Source organism: Bufo gargarizans, chromosome 9 (assembly GCF_014858855.1).
Source record: "Bufo gargarizans isolate SCDJY-AF-19 chromosome 9, ASM1485885v1, whole genome shotgun sequence".
Classification (NCBI taxonomy): Eukaryota; Metazoa; Chordata; class Amphibia; order Anura; family Bufonidae; genus Bufo; species Bufo gargarizans.
This window is the reverse complement of record NC_058088.1, coordinates 21,864,183-21,886,753: the sequence shown is the minus strand read 5'-3', so window position 1 is coordinate 21,886,753 and position 22,571 is coordinate 21,864,183. Positions and strand designations below refer to the sequence as shown.

Genomic DNA, 22,571 nt, shown 5'->3' with positions numbered 1-22,571 from the left:
CACGTTGTGTCTGTATCTGTAGCCCTGCTTGAACAGTAGAGCTTCCTGGGACATTTAGTTCTACACAGTTTATTTTTTTTAAATATAATATAGATATAACATAGAAATACAGACAGTTCCAGCCTGGGAATACAGTACATAGTGTTTCGTGATAGTGTATAGAGGTTGAGCAGCACTGTACGTGCAGCGTGGCGCCATATCCTGCGCGGTCGCCACAAAGCTGCCGGATGACATCCCGTCTTTTCACGTCAGCCATAGAATGTTCTTGATGCTGTAACAGTGGGATAAAAGAAGGTGCAGTCTCCTCACCGTGTCAGTGCAGAGCAAGGAAAGTGTCGTGTCCAGGGGCCTGTGGACTACGAAGAACAAGCCCCCAGCATGACAGGAAGCGTCCTGATGTAGCGTCAGTCCTACATGTAGATTCTAGAAGAGGGACTTTGCAAAGTCTCCCGCTTTGCTCTTCATTTTGGGGTAGGTGGCATGGATTTGTGCCTTCAGATGGGGCCGTGCCTCATGCTGATGGGCCACGGTGGGGAGATGCTGCGGACGGACCAGGAAATCCAGGCTAGCTGAGCTCATGGCATAGAAGACGTTGGCAGTGCCCGGGATGACCAGCTCTGTGGGGAGCAGAGATTAATGTGGTTATTGTCCAAGAAACGGCTTTTATTCATCATTTTTCTTCAAAAAGGTTTTCTTGGCTTTGACCTCAGGAATGTTCTGCATATGGGCAGGTTAATGGTGCTAGCACTTACCGGTAAAGGGTTTTTACATTCTCTGAGATGTATGGCACAGGATATACACAAATGTTTGGGAGATGTGGGCCCCAACCCTACATAAAGAAATGAGGGTTTCCCACCACCCATTTTGCTAGGTTGAGTCAAGTGTAACTGCATCAGGGTCAGGAGCTCCAGGACACAGCTCAGTATCTGCAAAGCATCAAACCTTGCAGGATCTCACCTTTATTCCCAGGTAACAACTGAACAAGTTCCTGCGGCCCCTGGAGTATCGTGTGATGTTTCCGGACGATCCTGTCGATCACTGTGGGAGCCTTCTCCTGACTGTTGATCTGGGAGATAAAATCACATAATTTATAGATCATCTTCTAGAAGACCCTGCACTCCGAGATGACTGTGTTCTAAAAGAACTTGCACCCCATGATGATTTATAGAAGACCCCGCACCCCGAGATGACCCTGTTATAGAAGACTCTACAGCCATGCCCATGTTAACATAGTAACATAGTACATAAGGCCGAAAAAAGACATTTGTCCATCCAGTTCGGCCTGTCATCCTAGAAGACCTTGCTCCCCATGATGATATAGAAGACCCTGAACCCCGAGATGACCCTGTTATAGAAGACTCTACAGGCATGACCATGTTATAGAAGACCTTGCTCCCCATGATGATATAGAAGACCCTGCACCCCGAGATGACCCTGTTATAGAAGACTCTACAGGCATGACCATGTTATAGAAGACCTTGCTCCCCATGATGATATAGAAGACCCTGAACCCCGAGATGACCCTGTTATAGAAGACTCTACAGGCATGACCATGTTATAGAAGACCTTGCTCCCCATGATGATATAGAAGACCCTGAACCCCGAGATGACTGTGTTCTAAAAGACCTTGCACCCCGTGATGATATAGAACAGGGATGCCCAACCTGTGGCCCTCCAGCTGTTGCAAAACTACAACTCCCAGCATGCTTGGACATCCTATAGCTATTAGCCAACAACAGGGCATGGTGGGAGTTGTAGTTTTACAACAGCTGGACAGCATCACTGATGTAGAAAACCCTGAGACGACCCAGGGATGACATGTTATAGAAGACACTGCTCCCAGTGATGATGCTGGTATAGAAGACCCTGCACCCCCAGATGACCATGTTCTAGAAGGCCATGCAACCCTAGAAGACCCTGCACTCAAGGATGACATGTTATAGAAGACACTGCTCCCCGTGATGATGCTGATATAGAAGACCCTGCCCCTCAAGATGACGCTGTTATAGAGGACCCTGCACCCCCAGATGACCCTGTACCCTGCGATGATAGTGTCTCCTCACCCGCACGCTCTTGTAGACGCTGTTCTTCTCTGCTGGCTCCACCCGTGCTCGAATGATGCGGAAGTCTGCTGCAGGGTCAGGAAATTTTCCCTGCTCGGTGATGCTCTCGGAAGAGGCGCTGTGCTGCACATTCAGCGTCACATTCAGCGGACTGCCACAAGATGCAGAACGTCTGTGTGTCCTTACCGGGCTCAGCAAGCCTTTGTGCGCTGGTTTGGGGGAGCTCTGTGTATCCAGGGTCGGAACTGAAGGGCTTTTCTGTTGCTATTAGAGAGCCGTGAAGGAGAAAGAAATCCTCAATATACAACACAAGTGTGACCTCCTGTCCCACAAAATGTCAGACTTGGGCAATCTGAATTCCTTTTCACCAGTTTTGGTAAATCTCCCCCATCGTTTCTCCTCTGCCACTTTCTGCGCGGTTTGTGTCCGACGCATTAGGTTACATTCACCTGTATACAAACACATGGCGACTGGAAATCTGTTTCCACGCCCATGGATTTCTGCAATCCTCTGTCACAGAAATCTCTGCAGTAAATTCGCCGGGATTACACATTGTAGATTTGGTGCAGAAATGTATGCAACTGCCCCATTCATCTGAATGAGGCTTGAAGAACTCCACATGCTTGTCGCCAAAACAGCCCCATTCAAATTAACGAATGAAATGGGTTTTCTATCGCAGAAATGTCTGCAATATATTTTCTGTGTGTGACTATACCCTAAAGAGAGAGTGTAGGAATGTCTGCAGCTTGGCAGTGCGGACTCTGCACAAATCCACAGAGACTTACAGAATAGGAGCATGCACGTTATTATTACTGCAAATTTCACGCTTTTCAATGGGTCAAATCTGCAAAGCGGCAGAAATTATCTGCTGTGTGGACCTGGCCTTACCCTGTAGTGCTTAGTTATCACCTCCATTTAAAAAAAGATGTCAAGTCATATACTGGGGGAGATATCTCCGCAGCTACAGAGGGTGGATTGTAATTTCTGGTATCTAATTCTGCAGGAAAAGGAAAAAAATCTCGTTATCCCACCAAAATGGTCCGTACCGGGCTCAGGCCTGGAGTCAGCAGCCGCTCGCAGGGCGTGTCCCAGGACACCAGGTGCATGCTGGGTCCAAAAGGCGCCGCAATGGAGGCCAGAAGACTGTGAGAAAACCAGAACATGGTCAGCAGAGCAAGAACAGTTTGATAACATACCACCATAGATATCTGGCCTACTACTCACTCCGTGCAGTGTGTGATGATCACTGTAGGCTTCACTGGTGCCGGTGAGGTTACCGTTGCATCTTGGTTTGATTCAATGTCACATGACAATCGGTAACTGCGAAAGTAATAATCGGAAAATCACCCAACTTCTAGCGCCAAAACCCTCCTGACCGCCCCTTTAAGACAGTGTTATAGACAGACTGTATTTTGGACGAGAGGTTCCTGTTCACACTTACCTCTCGTCCTCGCTGAGAAGACGCAGTCTCTGGAACCAGCCGACGAAGTGCGGATCTAAAGTGAGGCGATATCCCAGGCAGACGGTCTGCAGGAGCCGGATCTGAGAAAGCGACTCAAACTCCTGATGAGAAGAAAGAAAGTCATTATAGGAGGACTAAACATGGAGGGTTCAGGGTTGGGAGAGCAATGGTTCAACCATGAGGGGGCGGAGCATGACACAAGGATTCGGCAAAGAACCCATCCCTGTGTCAGGCACCGTCCCCGACAATGTATCCATATGACCGGAGTGTTCCGTTAATAACACTACACATAAGCCTCCAGTATAAGTCCAAGCTCTCACCTTCCTGCGCTTCTCAAAGTTCAGGAATCCGTTCTGAAAACAACAGGATTGGTATTAGAAAAACATGAAGAAGGACGCCCCGCGAGCAAACAATGACCGCCACAGTGACGACCAGTCAGGGACTATATGAAATATTACCCTTCACTTCTTGACCTAAAGTTAAGAAAGGGAAGAGAAGACTCACCTCCAGATGATCCCGGATGGCGGAGTCCAGCATAACGAGGTCAGTGAGGAAGACTCCGAGGTACGGGATGACCCCCTGTCACCGAGGAAGACAACAAGATCATGATGTTTTACTCCATGAGTAGTGACCAAAAGAACATGGAGGACTAGATTTATAGGTAAAAAAGGATGGTCACCATAACCCTGCCCTTATCATGGTCCAAACTTACATCATGTTGGCTGCAGTATTATAGTTTATACCATTACTGTATGGCACTATTACAGTTGTGTTCAAAATAATAGGAGTCAGACATCACTAACCTGATCAATCACTGTTTTTGGTAGAAATTATATTTCTACATGGCAAATAATTTACTAGGAGGTGTAGTAGCGAAATATAAATCCAACAGTCATGACATGAATGCTGCAGATTCTGTGTAATTGAATCACTAATTTAAAGGGGCATGTTCAAAATAATAGCAGTGTGGCGTTCAATGAGTGAGGTCATTCATGCTGTGAAAAACAGCGGTCAGTGCCCCCCTTGAACCCCAGGTCGGATTATTTTGAGAAAATGGGAAGGATCATTGAATCACAATGAAATATCTTGTGTATGGCTCTATGGAGGAGGGACAGTCTCCCATCCCTACAATACGGGAGTCATGGCGTCTCTTACCGTGGCTCGGGGGTCTCTGGCACGGGGAGAGTGTTTTTTGGAGGTTACATCAGAAGCGTCCTGAGACTAAACAAGAAGTTACAGTTATATGATGAATTATTACCTCAGCAGAGGACAGGAGGTCGGCCACCCACCTGGAAAAGAAGCTCCCTCATCCGGGTGTAATTGTCCTTCTCAGAAAACACCTCGCTCATGTCCTGGTAACTGCGCTGGATTTCCCTGTGGACATAAACCCTGATAAATACCGCACTGCATGTATAGAAACGTCCATCATCTAAACTGTGGAAATGTGGCCACCAGGAACCAGTGTGTGCCCTGATAAATACCGCACTACATGTATAGAAATGTGTCCATCATCTAAACTCTGGAAATATAGCCATGCGGAACCATTCTGTGCCCTGAAGAACACCTCGCTCCATGTATAGAAACATGTCCATCATCTAAACTCTGGAAATATGGCCATGTGGAACCATTCTGTGCCCTGAAGAACACCCCGCTCCATGTATAGAAACATGTCCATCATCTAAACTCTGGAAATATGGCCATGTGGAACCATTCTGTGCCCTGAAGAACACCCCGCTCCATGTATAGAAACATGTCCATCATCTAAACTCTGGAAATATGGCCATGTGGAACCATTCTGTGCCCTGAAGAACACCCCGCTCCATGTATAGAAACATGTCCATCATCTAAACTCTGGAAATATAGCCATGTGGAACCATTCTGTGCCCTGAAGAATACCTCGCTCCATGTATAGAAACACGTCCATCATCTAAACTCTGGAAAAATGGCCACCAGGAACCATTCTGGTTTCCCCGTTACCTGGACGTCTCTGCCCACACTCTCTTCAAGCGGTGCACAGACGTACTCTGTAAGGCCGTGAGGATGGCATAGACGGAGGAGAAGTTCCTGAGGTTCCAGCATTCCTGAAGAAAGGAAATTGGTCATTTAGAGGAGATCTCCAGACAAGTCATAGAAATATGTGTCAGAATACCGTAAATCTAGGACCAACAATGACTACGGGGCCGGGACCCGACACAGCTCAGAGATTCTCATTATGGGACTTTTGGGCTTTCTTCCCAAAGGATCTCTAAGCTCAAAAGTGAGTTTTATCATTTTATCTACGAACAACTGATAATCCAGAATGTCTGATACTCCAGAATGTACCACAGCTGCTAGAGTTTACTCCCTCTCACCTCGGCCACTCGCACCCACTTCTCAATGACCCGAGCCCTTTGTTGTGGCTTCAGTTGCGCGTCCTGAACGCACGACGATGTGACAGCCCTTGACAGGCGGTTAAAGTGGCGGACAGTCTCTCGGACAGAGTGGCATCGGTCACAGTGCTCTCCTCCCCTGTCTCTGCGAGACCACACGGACCCCAGGCACTCGTACGGGACGACTTTTAAGAAGAGAGACTGCAAGAGAAAGAAAAAGAGAGTCATGAGAATATCCGTGAGAAATAAGACTGGAAAAGACCTGAAGTTTATAATAACTCCACCAAACGATGAACTCTCCTATAACAGTGACATTCCTCTAATCTGGCAAGCCTGATAATCTGGCACAGAACTGGAATATAAAGTAGAATTTCTCCAGATCACAGAGGTCTTCCCCCCCCCCCCCCCCATAAAAAGCTAGGTGGGCCCCCCCCCATTACTGTAGGAATGGTAATGTAAATGCTGTCTACACCTTATATAGCTGTTGACGGCTATGCCCACCCAGTACACATGCACGCTTATTTGGCTCTCTTTCCTGACCACCCCCCAAACACATGCATGCTCAGCCAAGCGTGCATGTATACATGATGTCCCCCATAGTGGCCCCCAGCAGTTATAGTGACCCCCTAAAGCTAAACAAATATAAAAAATTACTCCTTCACGCGCAGAGGCAGCCGCTCCTTTCTGGATGCTGAAGGACCTGCTCTCAAGGGCGTTCACAGCAGGAAACGTCATCATGCTTGAGAGAAGGTCCTTCAACATCAAGAGAAGTGACTGCCTCTGTGGGTGCAAGTGGATGAGGTAAGTTTTTTTTTTTTAACCCCTAAAAGGTCATTTTGCACCACTGTACCCATTTTTAACAGCGGTTAGCGGTACACGCCTGTCTAACGGACGTTTAAATGGATCCCATTGATTTCAATAGGGTCCATCCGGCCAAAATTTGAACATGTTCTATTTTTGATGGCTGCTATTCACTAATGCCAATGTGAATAGCCACATAGACAATTCGTCGCGTGAACATAGCCTGATTTGCTACACTCAGGATCCCTGCGCCTCCTGCACCATCAGAAATCCATACACTCAAAGTTCGAGCGACTTAACGTCGATTCCCCAAAAATGGCAACTTTTTAAAGTGCGTCTATCCCTTTCAGTAAGTCGGAGTAGAGAGCGGCGTCCTCACCGCCTCCAGGCAGGTCAGTTGCTCCGCCACGTATACGGCTTGGAACGTCAGGACATCTAAGGGGTCGTAGTAGTCGGTCTCCCCTCCTGCCGAGGGGACATCCTCGGTCACGGTCTTCTGCCCGCCATCGACCTCCTGTAGTTTTGTCACCAATTTGGTTTTCTTCAGTCGTAAGAAGCAGCGAGACAGTTCTTCCCTCACACCAGGGTCCAGTGATATAAAGTCCTCTGGATACTGAGACATCCAGCCGCAAAAGAGACTGCTGACGCTGAGGAGAGAGACATAGCGAGGTCACAGGCGGGAGGGTGTGGAGAGAGCCATCATGGTGACTGTACAGAGGACATTACAAGAGACCCCTTTGTCCGGTGCACGATCAGCGTCCACACTGATATCTACAGTGAATGATATGGTCCATGCCCTGTACCTGACAGAAAGGGGCCTCATACTTGTCACCATGATGTCTCAGTAGTGCAGCCTCAGGCTTTGTACCTTCAAGTGATCAGATCTCAAGATAGAAATGAGATATGAAATAATGTTTTAGAGCAGCTCCAGAAGCCGGGTCCGGAATTACCCCTCTGTCCATTGTGTGTATATAGCTGATCAGTGGGGACGCAGGGCGTCGGACCCCAATGAAACCCTGGACGACCCCTTTAGGTGATGCAATCTGACCAGATGACCTTTACACTAAATAAAAGTTTGTGCGTCCTACAGTAAAACACAGGCCTGATTGAGTAGCGAAGATAGATGTACTACTCACTCATCATCTTTTCCTCCATAGGAGTTATCAGTTGCCTGAGTGTAGTCATTGCCCTCCAACCTGCAAGCACAGGACACAACGGCTCACAACATAGAACAGGATGACATCGGCGAGGAGAGTGATAGGTGGAGGAACAGAGGAACATGTCAGGTATTACAATGTAAACCGTGCCCATAGTATATCAGTCATAACCTGTGATATATAATGTAATATAGCCATGACCTGTAATATAATCTACAATATACTATGGCCATGACCTGTAATATAGAATACTTGAAAATATAATATGGCTGTGAACTGTAAGGCTGGGTTCACATGGGCGAGTTTTCCGTGCGGATGCGATGCGTGAGGTGAACGCATTGCACCCGCACTGATTCCGGACCCATTCATTTCTATGGGGCTGTGCACATGAGCTGTGTTTTTCACACATCACTTGTGCGTTACGTGAAAATCGCAGCATGCTCTATATTGTGCGTTTTCCATGCAACGCAGGCCCCTCAGAAGTGAATGGGGCTGCGTGAAAATCGCAAGCATCCGCAAGCAAGTGCAGATGCGCGCACGGTTGCTAGGAGACGATCGGGATGGAGACCCGATCTTTATTATTTTTCCATATAACATGGTTATAAGGGAAAATAATAGTATTCTTAATACAGAATGCTTAGTATAATAGCGCTGGAGGGGTTAAAAAATAAATTAAAAATGATTTAACTCACCTCATCCACTTGTTCGCGCAGCCCGGCTTCTCTTCTTTCTTCTTCTTTGAGGAAAAGAACCTGTGGTGACATCGCTGCGCTCATCACATGGTCTGTCACACGATACATCACCATGGTAATGGACCATGTGATGAGCGCAGTGACGTCAACACAGGTCCTTTCCCTCACAGATCATCAAAGAAGAAGGCACGAACAAGTGGATGAGGTGAGTTAAATTATTTTTATTTATTTTTTAACCCCTCCAGCCCTATTGTACTATGTATTCTGTATTCAGAATGCTATTATTTTCCCTTATATCCATGTTATAAGGGAAAATAATAAAATCTACACAACACCTAACCCAAACCCGAACTTCTGTGAAGGGGTTCAGGTCTGGGTACCAAACATGCCGATTTTTCTCACGCGCGTGCAAAATGCATTAAAACGCATTGCACTCGCAGGGAAAAATCGCGCATTTTCCCACAACGTACCCACATCTGTTCACACACATCACCTGCAACGCCCGTGTGAACACAGCCTAACACGGCCCTCATATCCAATAATAAGAAAATCCAAATCAATGGTGAAATACACATGAATGACCGCCCCGATCTAGAGGACGGATATGAGCGGAGCCACTGGTCCTCTGCCATCTATTTTGCGGATGGTGACCCCTGGAGCGATGGCAGGAGCCGCATACAGGGACCATGTCTACCACAATATCATCACACCTGTGCAGCAGCGTCCTCAGCACTTCATGGGGACTGGTGAAGGTGCGGTACGTGGCCAGGAAGGCTGGGATGTAGGTGGTGTCCCCCAGAATCCGAGCTTCCAGGAGATGGAGGATAAGCTTGGGAAGAGTGCCGGCACGCAGAGCTAACACTCTAACAGGAGGCTGCGGAGAGAAGAGGAGGCGGATGAGACCATGTAATGTCATACCGTATATCACCATGCAGCCATGCACAGGGGCGGACCGGGAACGTAAAGGGGCCCTGGGTTGGCAGAAGATAGGAACATAAATACGAGGGGCCAACAATACCACAGTGCAGCACATTATACCGCCCAAGCAGAACCAAATACGACAGTGCAGCACAATATACCGCCCCAGCAGGACCAGATACCACAGTGCAGCACATTATACTGCCCCAGCAGGACCAGATACCACAGTGCAGCACATTATACCGCCCCAGCAGGACCAGATACCACAGTGCAGCACATTATACTGCCCCAGCAGAACCAGATACCACAGTGCAGCACAATATACTGCCCCAGCAGGACCAGATACCACAGTGCAGCACAATATACTGCCCCAGCAGGACCAGATACCACAGTGCAGCACAATATACCGCCCAAGCAGAACCAGATACCACAGTGCAGCACAAAATACCGCCCAAGCAGAACCAAACACCACAGTGCAGCACAATATACTTCCCCAGCAGAACCAGATACCACAGTGCAGCACAATTTACTGCCACAGCAGAACCAGATACCACAGTGCAGCACAATATACTGCCCCAGCAGAACCATATACCACAGTGCAGCACATTATACTGCCCCAGCAGAACCAGATACCACAGTGCAGCACATTATACTGCCCCAGCAGAACCAGATACCACAGTGCAGCACAAAATACCGCCCAAGCAGAACCAAACACCACAGTGCAGCACAATATATTGCCCCAGCAGAACCAGATACCACAGTGCAGCACAATTTACTGCCACAGCAGAACCAGATACCACAGTGCAGCACAATATACTGCCCCAGCAGAACCCAATACCACAGTGCAGCACAATATACCGCCCCAGCAGAACCAGATACCACAGTGCAGCACAATATACCACCCCAGCAGAACCAGATACCACAGTGCAGCACAATAGACCTCCCCAACAGAACCAAATACCAAAGTGCAGCACAATATACTGCCCCAGCAGATCCAAATACCACAGTGCAGCACAATATACTGCCCCAGCAGAACCAGATACCACAGTGCAGCACAAAATACTGCCCCAGCAGAACCAGATACCACAGTGCAGCACAATATACTGCCCCAGCAGGACCAGATACCACAGTGCAGCACATTATACTGCCCCAGCAGGGCCAGATACCACAGTGCAGCACATTATACTGCCCCAGCAGAACCAGATACCACAGTGCAGCACAATATACTGCCACAGCAGAACCAGATACCACAGTGCAGCACAATATACCGCCCCAGCAGAACCAGATACCACAGTGCAGCACAATATACCGCCCCAGCAGAACCAGATACCACAGTGCAGCACAATATACTGCCCCAGCAGAACCAAATACCACAGTGCAGCACAATATACCGCCCCAGCAGAAACAGATACCACAGTGCAGCACAATATACTGCCCCAGCAGGACCAGATACCACAGTGCAGCACAATATACCGCCCAAGCAGAACCAAACACCACAGTGCAGCACAATATACTGCCCCAGCAGAACCAGATACCACAGTGCAGCACAATTTACTGCCACAGCAGAACCAGATACCACAGTGCAGCACAATATACTGCCCCAGCAGAACCATATACCACAGTGCAGCACATTATACTGCCCCAGCAGAACCAGATACCACAGTGCAGCACATTATACTGCCCCAGCAGAACCAGATACCACAGTGCAGCACAATATACCGCCCCAGCAGAACCAGATACCACAGTGCAGCACAATATACCGCCCCAGCAGAACCAGATACCACAGTGCAGCACATTATACTGCCCCAGCAGAACCAGATACCACAGTGCAGCACATTATACTGCCCCAGCAGAACCAGATACCACAGTGCAGCACAATAGACCTCCCCAACAGAACCAAATACCACAGTGCAGCACAATATACTGCCCCAGCAGAACCAGATACCACAGTGCAGCACAATATACCGCCCCAGCAGAACCAGATACCACAGTGCAGCACATTATACTGCCCCAGCAGAACCAGATACCACAGTGCAGCACATTATACTGCCCCAGCAGAACCAGATACCACAGTGCAGCACAATAGACCTCCCCAACAGAACCAAATACCACAGTGCAGCACAATATACTGCCCCAGCAGAACCAGATACCACAGTGCAGCACAATATACCACCCCAGCAGAACCAGATACCACAGTGCAGCACAATATACCGCCCCAGCAGAACCAGATACCACAGTGCAGTACAAAATACCGGGACCCCCGCCGATCAGCTGTGAGATGAGGAGGCGGCGCTCCATGCGAGCATCGCTTCCTCGTCATTACACTACGTCTTATGTCCAATGGAGCGGTGGCGGAGTGTAATTACAGGCTCCCGCTCTATCCACTTGAATGGAGACAAAGTGCGGTGTAATGAAGAGAAAGCGCCTCCTCCTCAAACAGCTGATCGGCTGGGATGGCGCGTCTCGGGCCCCCGCTTGATAACCTATCCGGAGGTCAGGTCATCAGCATTATGGGCTGGACAACCCCTTTAAGGACGGAAATACAGTTGAGTTCAGGAGGACACCTGCAACCCCTGGCCAGCTACATAAATAACTGATGTTAATGATGAGAGCAGCCATGAGGAGGGCTTGGGCGGCCCCCTGGGCATTGGCCCCCAGGATATTTCTCTGTAGGGTCTATACCCAGTTTGCCCTTGGCCATGAATCAGCTGCCTTGCCCCTGAGCACTATGTTTCCAGGCGGCGCGGTGCATACTTAGCCGGTGTACCTGACGAGCGCTACAACAACAGCACAAATATTTCCATATAAGCAAAGAGGTCTTCTTCTCATGATGATGACGATGGTTTCTGCCCTGTCCACACATCACTGCCACGTTTACCATAGAGACAGAAACCTCCTATGGGTCTCAGGACCAAACTCCACAAATTCCAGCTTCTCCATCTGCCATGTGAGGAGTCAAGACAGATCTAGAAAATGATCCACGTGTCCTCCATCTCATTGTCTTCTCAGCTGCCTCTCACCAGCGGTCACCCTAATATTCATTACCTATTAGCCGCCATGTCAGCTCCTTGTGGACCCCGGAGTCGGCGTGGCACACTGGCACCGGACAGCTGGCAAGCTGTAGGTCAGGCACACATCATATACAAGTGGACAAGGGGTCAGAACCTCTGGGACACTCCAGCTGTTGTGAAACTACAACTCTCAGCATGCTCCATTGGCTTGTACGGGAGTTCCGGGAAAAGCTCTGTGCAAGTGTGCATGCTGGGAGTTGTAGTTTCACAGCAGTCCCACAGGTCGCTGATTCCCTGCCAGCGGACACGGCATTACCTGCTGGGAGCTTGCGTTTCGTAGATATACACCGTACACGACGCCGTCCCGCTCCTCGTCTCCCTCGTACTGTAAGACCTGCAGGAAACACACAACGTTATGACACGGAGCCGCTCCGATTGTGGCGAGCTCGGCAGGAAAGCAAATGCACAAACCTGCAGCCATCTCATCATTCATCCCAAAAGCCTTGCACCACCGCGCGGATGGGGCACGCCTCACCTTGCCGGGCAGAATGTACCACGTCGTTCTGGAGGTGACACAGGGACCTCCCCGTGACAGGCACTTCAGGGCCACATTCATAGAAAGTGAACCAGCTGTTGAGGGAGGGGGGGGGGGGGGAGCGGACGGGAGGGACGCACACAGGTAAAAAGACAGAAATAAAGAGCAAAGGAGTGCAAGGGGTTAATCCTGGGTGAGGGCGGCTGCGGGAGTCTGTCCGTACACCTGGTGTCTGAGGTTTACACTTCCGTAAAAAACAACACGTGCTTCGACAGGTAAATACAAAGCGCGGCCTGCGACATCCTGCCAAACCGGTTCCGGCAATGAATATTAATAGGCACATAAACTGTGCATGTACCTACAAGGCCGGGCCCACCGCTCGGGGCAGGGGCCTGCGTTTTTTTTTTTTTTTTAAATAAAAGCCAAAAAGTCACAAAAATATAATAATACTGAACAGACAGGAAGATTTCACAATGCCATCATTAGTCAGTACCTTGCCCGCTCGGATCATCTGGTCCCGACCTCTAGTAAAACCTGTTATAGCAATGACTGCGTCTTTACGGACGTCTCCCCCCCCCCCTTAGCGGCGGACCTTAAAAGAATTCTCCACCTTCGAAGAAACACTTCACGGTTAAAATCCGTAGAGAGAGATGAGTATTTCCCGAATGACTTTCCTTCGAGGGTTAAGTCCTGATTTTCAGCTGGAGGTTGTATTATTGGCTATTATAAGACTTCTCCGTCCATTATCTCCCCCCCCCCCCAGCAGTCATGTGACCCGCCAGCTGGGGTTTTTATGAAAGGGGTTGTCCAGGACTAGAAGAAGCAGCTCCACCCCTGTCCACAGCTGGTGTGCGGTATTACATTCACTTTACTGGGGCTGAGCTGCAATACCAGATACGACCCCTGGACAAGGGTGGCGTATTGTACAGTTCGGTTTTCGTTTAGGACTCATGCCCACAAAATTTTTTTATTTCCGTGTCCCTTCCGTTTTTTTGCGGACCGTATACGGAACTATTCATTTCAATGGGTCCGCAAAAAAAAAAACGGAAGTCACTCCATGTATGTCCGTTCCGCAAAAAAATAGAACATATCTAATTCTTGTCCGCATTACGGACAAGGATAGGACTGTTCTATTAGGGGCCGGCTGTTCCATTCCGGCAAAGTACGGAATGCACACGGATGTCATCCGTTTTTTTTGCGGACCGCAAAATACATACGATCGTGTGCATGAGCCCTAAGATGGACAGAACTTTGTAAACTCTCTACGTGTGGATTCACACACAGGTAGGCCTCATGCACACGACCGTGGTGTGTTTTGCGGATTCGCAAAACACGGATGGCGTCCGTGTGCGTTCCGCAATTTTCAGAATGGCACTGACAGCCATTAATATAACTGCCTACTCTTGTCCGCAAAATGCGGACAAGAATAGGACAGGTTATATTCTTTTTTTGCGGACCACGGATAATTGCTGACATGTTTAGTGGCCAGACTAAATTCCTGTGAGTAGGGGCCCTAACTGTCACCTGGGCCCCCGCCATGCACTGCTCCAGGGGTGTAACCTTAAAGGGGTATTACCATCTGGGGCATTGACGGCATCACCTCTGGGACCCGCTCCATTCTCCAGAATGGGGCCCCCGAAGCGATAGAGCACCGCGCAGGCGCTGATTGATCTCCGTTCACTGCTACCGGACTTCCAATAAATAGCTGAGCCTGGAGAGCAAGACACTGAAGCCCACCACTGCTCCATGCACCGCTATGGGGCTGCTGGACATAGCTGACCCAGCGCTTCTTTATTTTCGGGACTCCTATAGCGATGAATGGAGAGCACGCTGCGCATGAACTGTGGGTTCTCCTTCACTGTGGGGGCCCCCGTTCACTAGGCAGGACAAAGGGGACCGCACCTATCTGACAGTGATGGCACATCCTAGAAATGTGCCTTCAGTGTCCCAATCTGTACCAGCTCCCTTCCCCCGATCCCAGACAATCATACATTAAAGGGGTCCTCCGGGACTGTTCGTAGGATCACATGGGTGGGGGGTCCGAAACCAATGTCAGTGCTGAAAGCCTTTGTAGTGGATGGAAGGCTCCATCCATTGTCGTTTCCAGCCCCGACATGGCCTTCTGCTTCCTGTTTCGTTGCCCGAAACAGCCGATCAGCGAGGGTGCAGGGTATCGGATCCCCACTGATCTGATACTAATGACCCATCCTGAGGACAGACCATCAACATGTAAGCACCGGAGAACCCCTTTAAACAGGCGGCCGTCACCTCTCCTGACATGTCTAGTTTAATAAATATTTGCACCCTTTTCCATAACTCTGCATTGTGACATTCCTCTGTTATTCCTCCTAGAATACACAGCTTGCTAGTGTCAGAGTCAACCCCCACTGGTAACACCCAGCTGTCAATTTAGGCTGGGGCTACACGACTTCTTGTCGCAGAAAAGTCGAGCAACATTTGTTAAATTGGTAATCAATGGCGTCGCACTGTGACTTGTGACGACATGCTGTGACACCACCGTCTCAAAAAATCCATCCAAGTTACAGTTTTGTGCCGCTGTCGCCGTGCGACCTCATTGACTATCATTGTAAAAAAACGTTGCGCGCGCGACACATGTCACAGTATAGTCGTACCCTTTTTGTCATGTGACTTATTGTTGCATGACACATATAGCTGTGTAGCCCTAGCCTTATTCATACATTTCTGGAAGGAATAACAGAGGGACAGAACAGCATAGAGTTTTCATGGGTGGTACAAGTATTTAGTACAACAGGAGAGGCGACCGGCCCTCTTTACGGCTGGGGCGGCTACGCAGCGACATGACCAAAGGAGTAGCACAGTCTGAACTGCACGAGATGTCCCGTCCATAGTCCAGGCAGGAAACGTGGACTCAAACTGGATTTTCAGAATCGGATAATCACATGACCAGGATCCACGCAAGTCCAGGGCGGCAAGTATATTGCAAACATTCTTCTGCAGGCGAGCTATGTGTAACCAGTGAATGCACGGACAGAAGCACTCCGCAGGGTTTCCGTGGGCTTCTAATCCGCGCCTCTGTTCTGTACCGCACCGTATCTCCCGGATTGTGGACCCATTCAAGTGAATGGGTCTGCATCCGTGATACAGTGCGCACATGGCCGCCTACAGTCGTGTGCATGGGGCCAAAACCAGATGCAGGTCAAAAACACAGAACAGGTGCAGATCTTTCCATTACACCTGATCTCTGTGGAGGCTTCATTGCGGATTTTGTCTCACAATAAGGCCTCTTGCACGCGACCGTATGCCCTCCGAGATATACGGTCCGTGAGCGGCCATATGTCCCGAAGCGGCATTGATCGTGCGCACGGGAGCTCGCAGCATCATAGGTTACAATGATGCTGTGGACGTCGGGCTATTGTCCCGCACTCATATGATCTTATGAGTGCCCGCAGGCAGCACGACGTGCACAGCATCATTGTAATCTAGGATGCTGTGCGCTCTTGTGCGCACGATCAACGCCGTCCAAGACATATGGCCGCTCACGGACCGTATATCTGGGAGTGTGCAAGAGGCCTTACTGATGGAAATAACTGATCCAATAGCTGAAGTGTGAACTTAGCCTAAGGGTCCATTCACATGTCCATAGTGTATTGCAAATTGCGGATCCGCAATACACCCGGCCGGCACCCCCATAGAATTGCGGACAAGAATAGAACATATTTTATTTTTTTATCGGGAGCCACGGAACGGAAGATCGGGACCGCTCTCCGGAAATGCAGGTGCAGACAGCACACTGTGTGCTGTTCGCATCTCTTCCGGCCCCATAGAGAATGAATGGGTCCGGATTTATTCCGCAACGTTGCGGAACGGATCCGGACCCATTCTACGGATGTGTGAATGGACCCTAAAATGTATCAGCCTGGAGTCCATGGTGTCTAGACTGGATACAGCTCTGAACAGTTTCCAGAACTTTGGATGTAAACAAAAAAAGTTACCCTTTAGGCTCCATTCACACGTCCGTATGTGTTTTGCGGATCCATGGGTCCGCGGATCCGCAAAACACGGACACCGACAATGTGCTTTCCGCATTTTGCGGATCCGCACATTGCCAGAACTATATAGAAAATGCCTTTTCTTGTCCGCAATTGCGGACAAGAATAGGACATGTTCTATATTTTTGCGGAACGGAAGTGCAGATCCGCAATTCCGGATCCGAGCAGAACAAAGTCTCTCCCCATAGAAATTAATGGGTCCGCAATTCCGTTCTGCAAAATGCGGAACAGAATTGCGGACGTGTGAATGGGGCCTTACTGACAGCAAGCAGAGATCTTAGAAATGTTGATGAAAAGTCTGCTTCATAACTTCTATATAATAATAAGAATCTTCATTTACATAAAAGCTAAATATGAAGATGTACATTTTGTGCTGCAGAACATGAAGCAGTCCTTCCGAGACGTCTTCGCTTTTTTTCTGTTTTCCTAGAACTGACTGAGCCCCACAGCAATTTTTTGAACGGCCCCCAGTAACCTCCTCTTCCATGCAACCCTCACTCCTGCGTCTAGTCGAGATCGCTCTCTCAGACCAGTGCCGGCTCTGCGGCAGGTGGAGAATGAAAACCTTGAAAATAATTTTCAAGAAAATATTTTTGGAGACCAGTTTGTCACAAAGTAATGAAGTTTGTTTTATCCAAGGTTGGACCTTCCTGTTGTTTTGACCGGTCCAATTATCAAATGTGCCGTTTCAAGGGAATGTCCTTGGTCCCCCGCCAATGGCCCTGACTGGTTCCTTGATGTACATTTCTCTAAATATCCAGTAAATAATCTTGAAATACGAAAGTAGATGTGAATATTGCTGATGGTTTCCAGAAAGAAACACAGTCATTTCTCAATTTTACGGTGAGTAGCGTGTGACGCTGTGCCGCCATAGCCCCTACCAGTTAGGCAGTGTCTAATATGCTGCACTCGAAGGATGATCAAAGAAGAACTAAAATAATTCTGCAAGGAAAAGTGAGAATGAAGACTGAAGTGTGGGGCATAGACCGCTTGGTGGTTGTGATATCTGCCAAAGGTCTATTGGCAGACCCCAGGGGCCATCCCGACCCTTACAGCTATGGTGCCGATTATAAATCTAGGTATTCCTCTCTTTCTCTCCGGATTCCACCTAGAAAGAGGTCCACCCACATCTTCTGGGTCAGCGAATCGGGCCGGTGCTGCCAAACTTCTCTCAGTTCATGATGAATTTTCCTGAAATTCCATAACCTTTACCCTCCATATCATCACTTAGGGCTCATGCGCAAGAACGTATTTTTTCAATCCGTTCCGTCTTTTTTGCAGCCAGTATTCAGAACCATTCATTTCAACGAGGCCGCAAAAAAACGGAAATTACACTATGTGTATTCTGTATCCGTATGTCCGCTCCGCAAAAGAATAGAACATGTCCTATTCTTGTCCGTTTTGCAAAGACAGGCATTGTTATGGATCCGCAAAAAAAAAACAACGTAACACGGATGTCACATGGATGTCATCCTTTTTTGCGGACCTGTGTGCATGAGCCCTTAGCAAGAGCCACAAATTATACCAAGGGATTGTGAACCAAAGATTCCCCAAATTTAGGTGGACAAAAAAAAAAAAAGTCAGAGCAAATGTCTCAGTAACTTTGTACCCTCCGGCCTCGCTGTTCACACACGCACTGTCTCCGCTGCTTCCTGACACTATTGGTCAATCCCTGAGTCACCGCCATGATGAGGAGCACGTACTCTCTGAAGACGATGCACAACCCCAGGGCACAATCCAGCCCCTTCCTGCCCTGGTCCAGATATTACATCTACTGTTTAGTTAGAAAACACAATCAATGGTAAAAGTAAAATAACTTATTCAAGCGCCTGTACAGCAATGAAAAAACACAGACATTTTGGGCCGGTGTCTTGGAGCATGAAGAAATACATCTGTTAGAACATTCACACCTCACTTCTCTTTTCAAGCTGCGTCTGAGGCTTCTGCCGACAAGGGGAGGAGAAGCAAGATACGTCACACATCAAACTGCAATTCCTCCTTCTTAAAGAGAGTGGCAGCTGACAGTAATTGGGGAGGGTTGAGTTCAGGCATTCATAGTTTTCTATGATTTCAGTATTTACTTGTAAAAAATCTTGTAATCCTGCCAGGACTCATAGAGAAAGCCTATAAGTCCTGCATCCCCTGCCTTCTTATAAAGAAAAACTATGAGTCCTGCTTCTCACTCCCACTAATAGAGAAAGCCTGTGAGTCCTTTGCCCTCTCATAAAGAAAGCCTGTGAGTCCTGCTTCCCCTGCCCTCTCATAGAGAAACCCTGTGAGTCCTGCTCCCCCCTCTCATAGAGAAAGCCTGTGAGTCCTGCTTCCTCTGCCCTCTCATAAAGAAAGCCTGTGAGTCCTGCTTCCCCTGCCCTCTCATAGAGAAAGCCTGTGAGTCCTGCTCCCCCTCTCATAGAGAAAGCCTGTGAGTCCTGCTTCCTCTGCCCTCTCATAAAGAAAGCCTGTGAGTCCTGCTTCCCCTGCCCTCTCATAGAGAAAGCCTGTGAGTCCTGCTCCCCCTCTCATAGAGAAAGCCTGTGAGTCCTGCTTCCTCTGCCCTCTTATAAAGAAAGCCTGTGAGTCCTGCTTCCCCTGCCCTCTCATAGAGAAAGCCTGTGAGTCCTGCTCCCCCCTCTCATAGAGAAAGCCTGTGAGTCCTGCTTCCTCTGCCCTCTCATAAAGAAAGCCTGTGAGTCCTGCTCCCCCCTCTCATAGAGAAAGCCTGTGAGTCCTGCTTCCTCTGCCCTCTCATAAAGAAAGCCTGTGAGTCCTGCTTCCCCTGCCCTCTCATAGAGAAAGCCTGTGAGTCCTGCTCCCCTTCTCATAGAGAAAGCCTGTGAGTCCTGCTTCCTCTGCCCTCTCATAAAGAAAGTGTGTGAGTCCTGCTTCCCCTGCCCTCTCATAGAGAAAGCCTGTGAGTCCTGCTCCCCCCTCTCATAGAGAAAGCCTGTGAGTCCTGCTCCCCCCTCTCATAGAGAAAGCCTGTGAGTCCTGCTCCCCCCTCTCATAGAGAAAGCCTGTGAGTCCTGCTTCCTCTGCCCTCTCATAAAAAAAGCCTGTGAGTCCTGCTTCCCCTGCCCTCTCATAGAGAAAGCCTGTGAGTCCTGCTCCCCCTCTCATAGAGAAAGCCTGTGAGTCCTGCTTCCTCTGCCCTCTCATAAAGAAAGCCTGTGAGTCCTGCTTCCCCTGCCCTCTCATAGAGAAAGCCTGTGAGTCCTGCTCCCCCCTCTCATAGAGAAAGCCTGTGAGTCCTGCTTCCTCTGCCCTCTCATAAAGAAAGCCTGTGAGTCCTGCTTCCCCTGCCCTCTCATAGAGAAAGCCTGTGAGTCCTGCTTCCCCTGCCCTCTCATAGAGAAAGCCCACAGGTGAGTCCTGCTCCCCCCTCTCATAGAGAAAGCCTGTGAGTCCTGCTTCCCCATCTCACTAAGAGAGAAAGCCTGTGAGTCCTGCTCCCCCTTCCCACTAATAGAGAAAGCCTGAGAGTCCTGCTTCCTCTGCCCTCTCATAAAGAAAACCTGTGAGTCCTGCTTCCCCATCCCACTAATAGAGAAAGCCTGTGAGTCCTGCTTCCCCATCCCACTAATAGAGAAAGCCTGAAAGTCCTGCCCACCCTCATAGAGAAAGCCTGTGAGTCCTGCTTCCCCTGCCCTCTCATAGAGAAAGCCTGTGAGTCCTGCTCCCCCCTCTCATAGAGAAAGCCTGTGAGTCCTGCTCCCCCCTCTCATAGAGAAAGCCTGTGAGTCCTGCTTCCCCATCCCACTAAAAGAGAAAGCCTGTGAGTCCTGCTCCCTCTTCCCACTAATAGAGAAAGCCTGTGAGTCCTGCTTCCCCATCCCACTAATAGAGAAAGCCTGAGAGTCCTGCCCACCCTCATAGAGAGAGCCTGAGAGTCCTGCTTCCCCTGCCCTCTCATAGAGAAAGCCTGTGAGTCCTGCTCCCCCCTCTCATAGAGAAAGCCTGTGAGTCCTGCTTCCCCATCCCACTAATAGAGAAAGCCTAAGAGTCCTGCTCCCCCTTTCCACTAATAGAGAAAGCCTGAGAGTCCTGCTTCCTCTGCCCTCTCATAAAGAAAGCCTGTGAGTCCTGCTCCCTCTTCCCACTAATAGAGAAAGTCTGAGAGTCCTGCCCACCCTCATAGATAAAGCCTGTGAGTCCTGTTTTCCTGACCATTCTTTGAGTGACCAGGTGACAGAGGAGTTAGCCCACGAGAGCTAATATGGCTGACAGACATGTTCATATCCCAAAAACTAAAGCCACAAAGAGAGTTAAAGCAAAACAGCTGATAGTGGAGAAAGAGGTTGCACTCAGATATGGGGTAATTTATCAAACTGGTATAAAGTAGAACTGGCTTAGTTGCCCATGGCAACCATCAGATTCCACCTTTCATTTTTCACAGCTCCTTTGGAAAATAAAAGATGGAATCTGATTGGTTGCTATGGGCAACTAAGCCAGTTCTACTATATACCAGTTTGATAAATCTCCAGCATAGACTTTACGTCTTGTCTACCCTTGTTGTAAGGCAAAGGGCTACATTTGCAGCACCGGAGGGCCACATTGAGGCTTGGGGGCCACAGTTTTGGCACCCTAATTATAATAGAGAAGATGCATTCATATTATTATTTTTCCTTACCTCGCTCTGGTCATCTTTGAACTCTTGCCTTGGTCGGTGTCCTCGTCTCTCCTCCTCCAGCGCCGTCTTCAACGTGCGCAGGATCATGTGTGTAACCACAGACTAAAGGTTAAGAAAGTGACAACATGGTGACCTCACGAGGCAGCAGGCCAAATCTAACATGCCCACCCCCCCATATGGTAACACTAACAAACTGGGAAAATGGGGAGGAGGCCATGCAGGTGTGAAGTGTTTATGCGGGGAGTGTACTTACCACCGCTCAGGAAGCCAACGCCACCATTTCAGACAGAGGCCACATATCACCCTCACGGGGTTAGCAGGGGTCATGCACACAACAGGCAAGCAGATCCTGTCCTGGTCCCAAGATGGTCACCTGAAGATGCGAAAAGTGGACGGACTCTCTTGTAGAGATAAGAACTTGCTGGTATCTGTCCTGTCTTACAGCACTGGATGATGAATGCGACGTCTCCGAGGCGATGTAGGTATCTTCTAAGCACTGCTCTGCCTCACCTTGTCCTTTGACTTGCGTCACATCCTGAGGTGCAGGAAGAGGATCAGGAAATCTCTAAGAGAGCGCTTCCTGCATCAAGAGAGTGCCCAGTACCCCGGTGTATGCAAGGCATTGTCTGTGTGTAGCATTAGAGCCGTGATCCTGGTCACCATTGTGTTACCAGACTGGATGTGGCGTTTTATTACCAGTTCCACTTCTGCTTTCCGAATACAGAATTGTGTAAATGTGAATGTATATACAGTGAGGAACGTAAGTATTTGAACATCCTGCGATTTTGCAAGTTCTCCCACTTAGAAATCATTGAGGGGTCTGGAATTCACATTGTAGGTGCGTTCCCGCTCTGAGAGACAGAATAAAATGAAAAAAAAATCAGGAAATCACATTGTATGATTTT

General features: G+C 48.9%; 1 protein-coding gene across 3 annotated transcripts; it reads right to left on the bottom strand.

Moving 5' to 3' along the window:
- Positions 1-53: 53 nt before the first annotated feature.
- RGL2 (ral guanine nucleotide dissociation stimulator like 2) lies at positions 54-22,316 on the bottom strand. 3 transcript variants are annotated; one of them, XM_044268881.1, is made up of 18 exons: positions 21,920-22,316; positions 21,667-21,768; positions 12,790-12,867; positions 9,255-9,418; positions 7,832-7,891; positions 7,075-7,342; positions 5,877-6,095; positions 5,503-5,606; positions 4,815-4,899; positions 4,681-4,746; positions 4,030-4,104; positions 3,846-3,878; positions 3,505-3,626; positions 3,288-3,383; positions 3,110-3,206; positions 2,064-2,327; positions 958-1,066; positions 54-617 (listed from the first exon to the last, which is right to left on the bottom strand). In XM_044268881.1, the coding sequence occupies exons 2-18, from the start codon at positions 21,751-21,753 to the stop codon at positions 424-426; spliced, it is 2,121 nt and encodes a 706-aa protein (XP_044124816.1). In that variant the 5' UTR covers positions 21,754-21,768; positions 21,920-22,316; the 3' UTR covers positions 54-423. The 3 variants fall into 3 exon arrangements, with proteins under 3 accessions (XP_044124816.1, XP_044124817.1, XP_044124818.1); XM_044268882.1 differs by lacking the exons at positions 21,667-21,768; positions 21,920-22,316 and adding an exon at positions 13,009-13,162; XM_044268883.1 differs by lacking the exons at positions 21,667-21,768; positions 21,920-22,316 and adding an exon at positions 12,945-13,081.
- Positions 22,317-22,571: the final 255 nt, after the last annotated feature.

What these genes read in the sequence shown, in the direction of transcription:
- RGL2 (XM_044268881.1), bottom strand. Translation starts at nt 21,753, where the DNA reads ATGATCCTGCGCACGTTGAAGACGGCGCTGGAGGAGGAGAGACGAGGA. An exon ending in CTGAGGACGCTGCTGCACAG is followed by an intron (nt 7,892 to 9,254) that starts GTGTGATGATAT and finishes CTGTGCTTGCAG; the next exon opens with GTTGGAGGGCAATGACTACA. An exon ending in TATGGAGGAAAAGATGATGA is followed by an intron (nt 7,343 to 7,831) that starts GTGAGTAGTACA and finishes CTCTCTCCTCAG; the next exon opens with CGTCAGCAGTCTCTTTTGCG.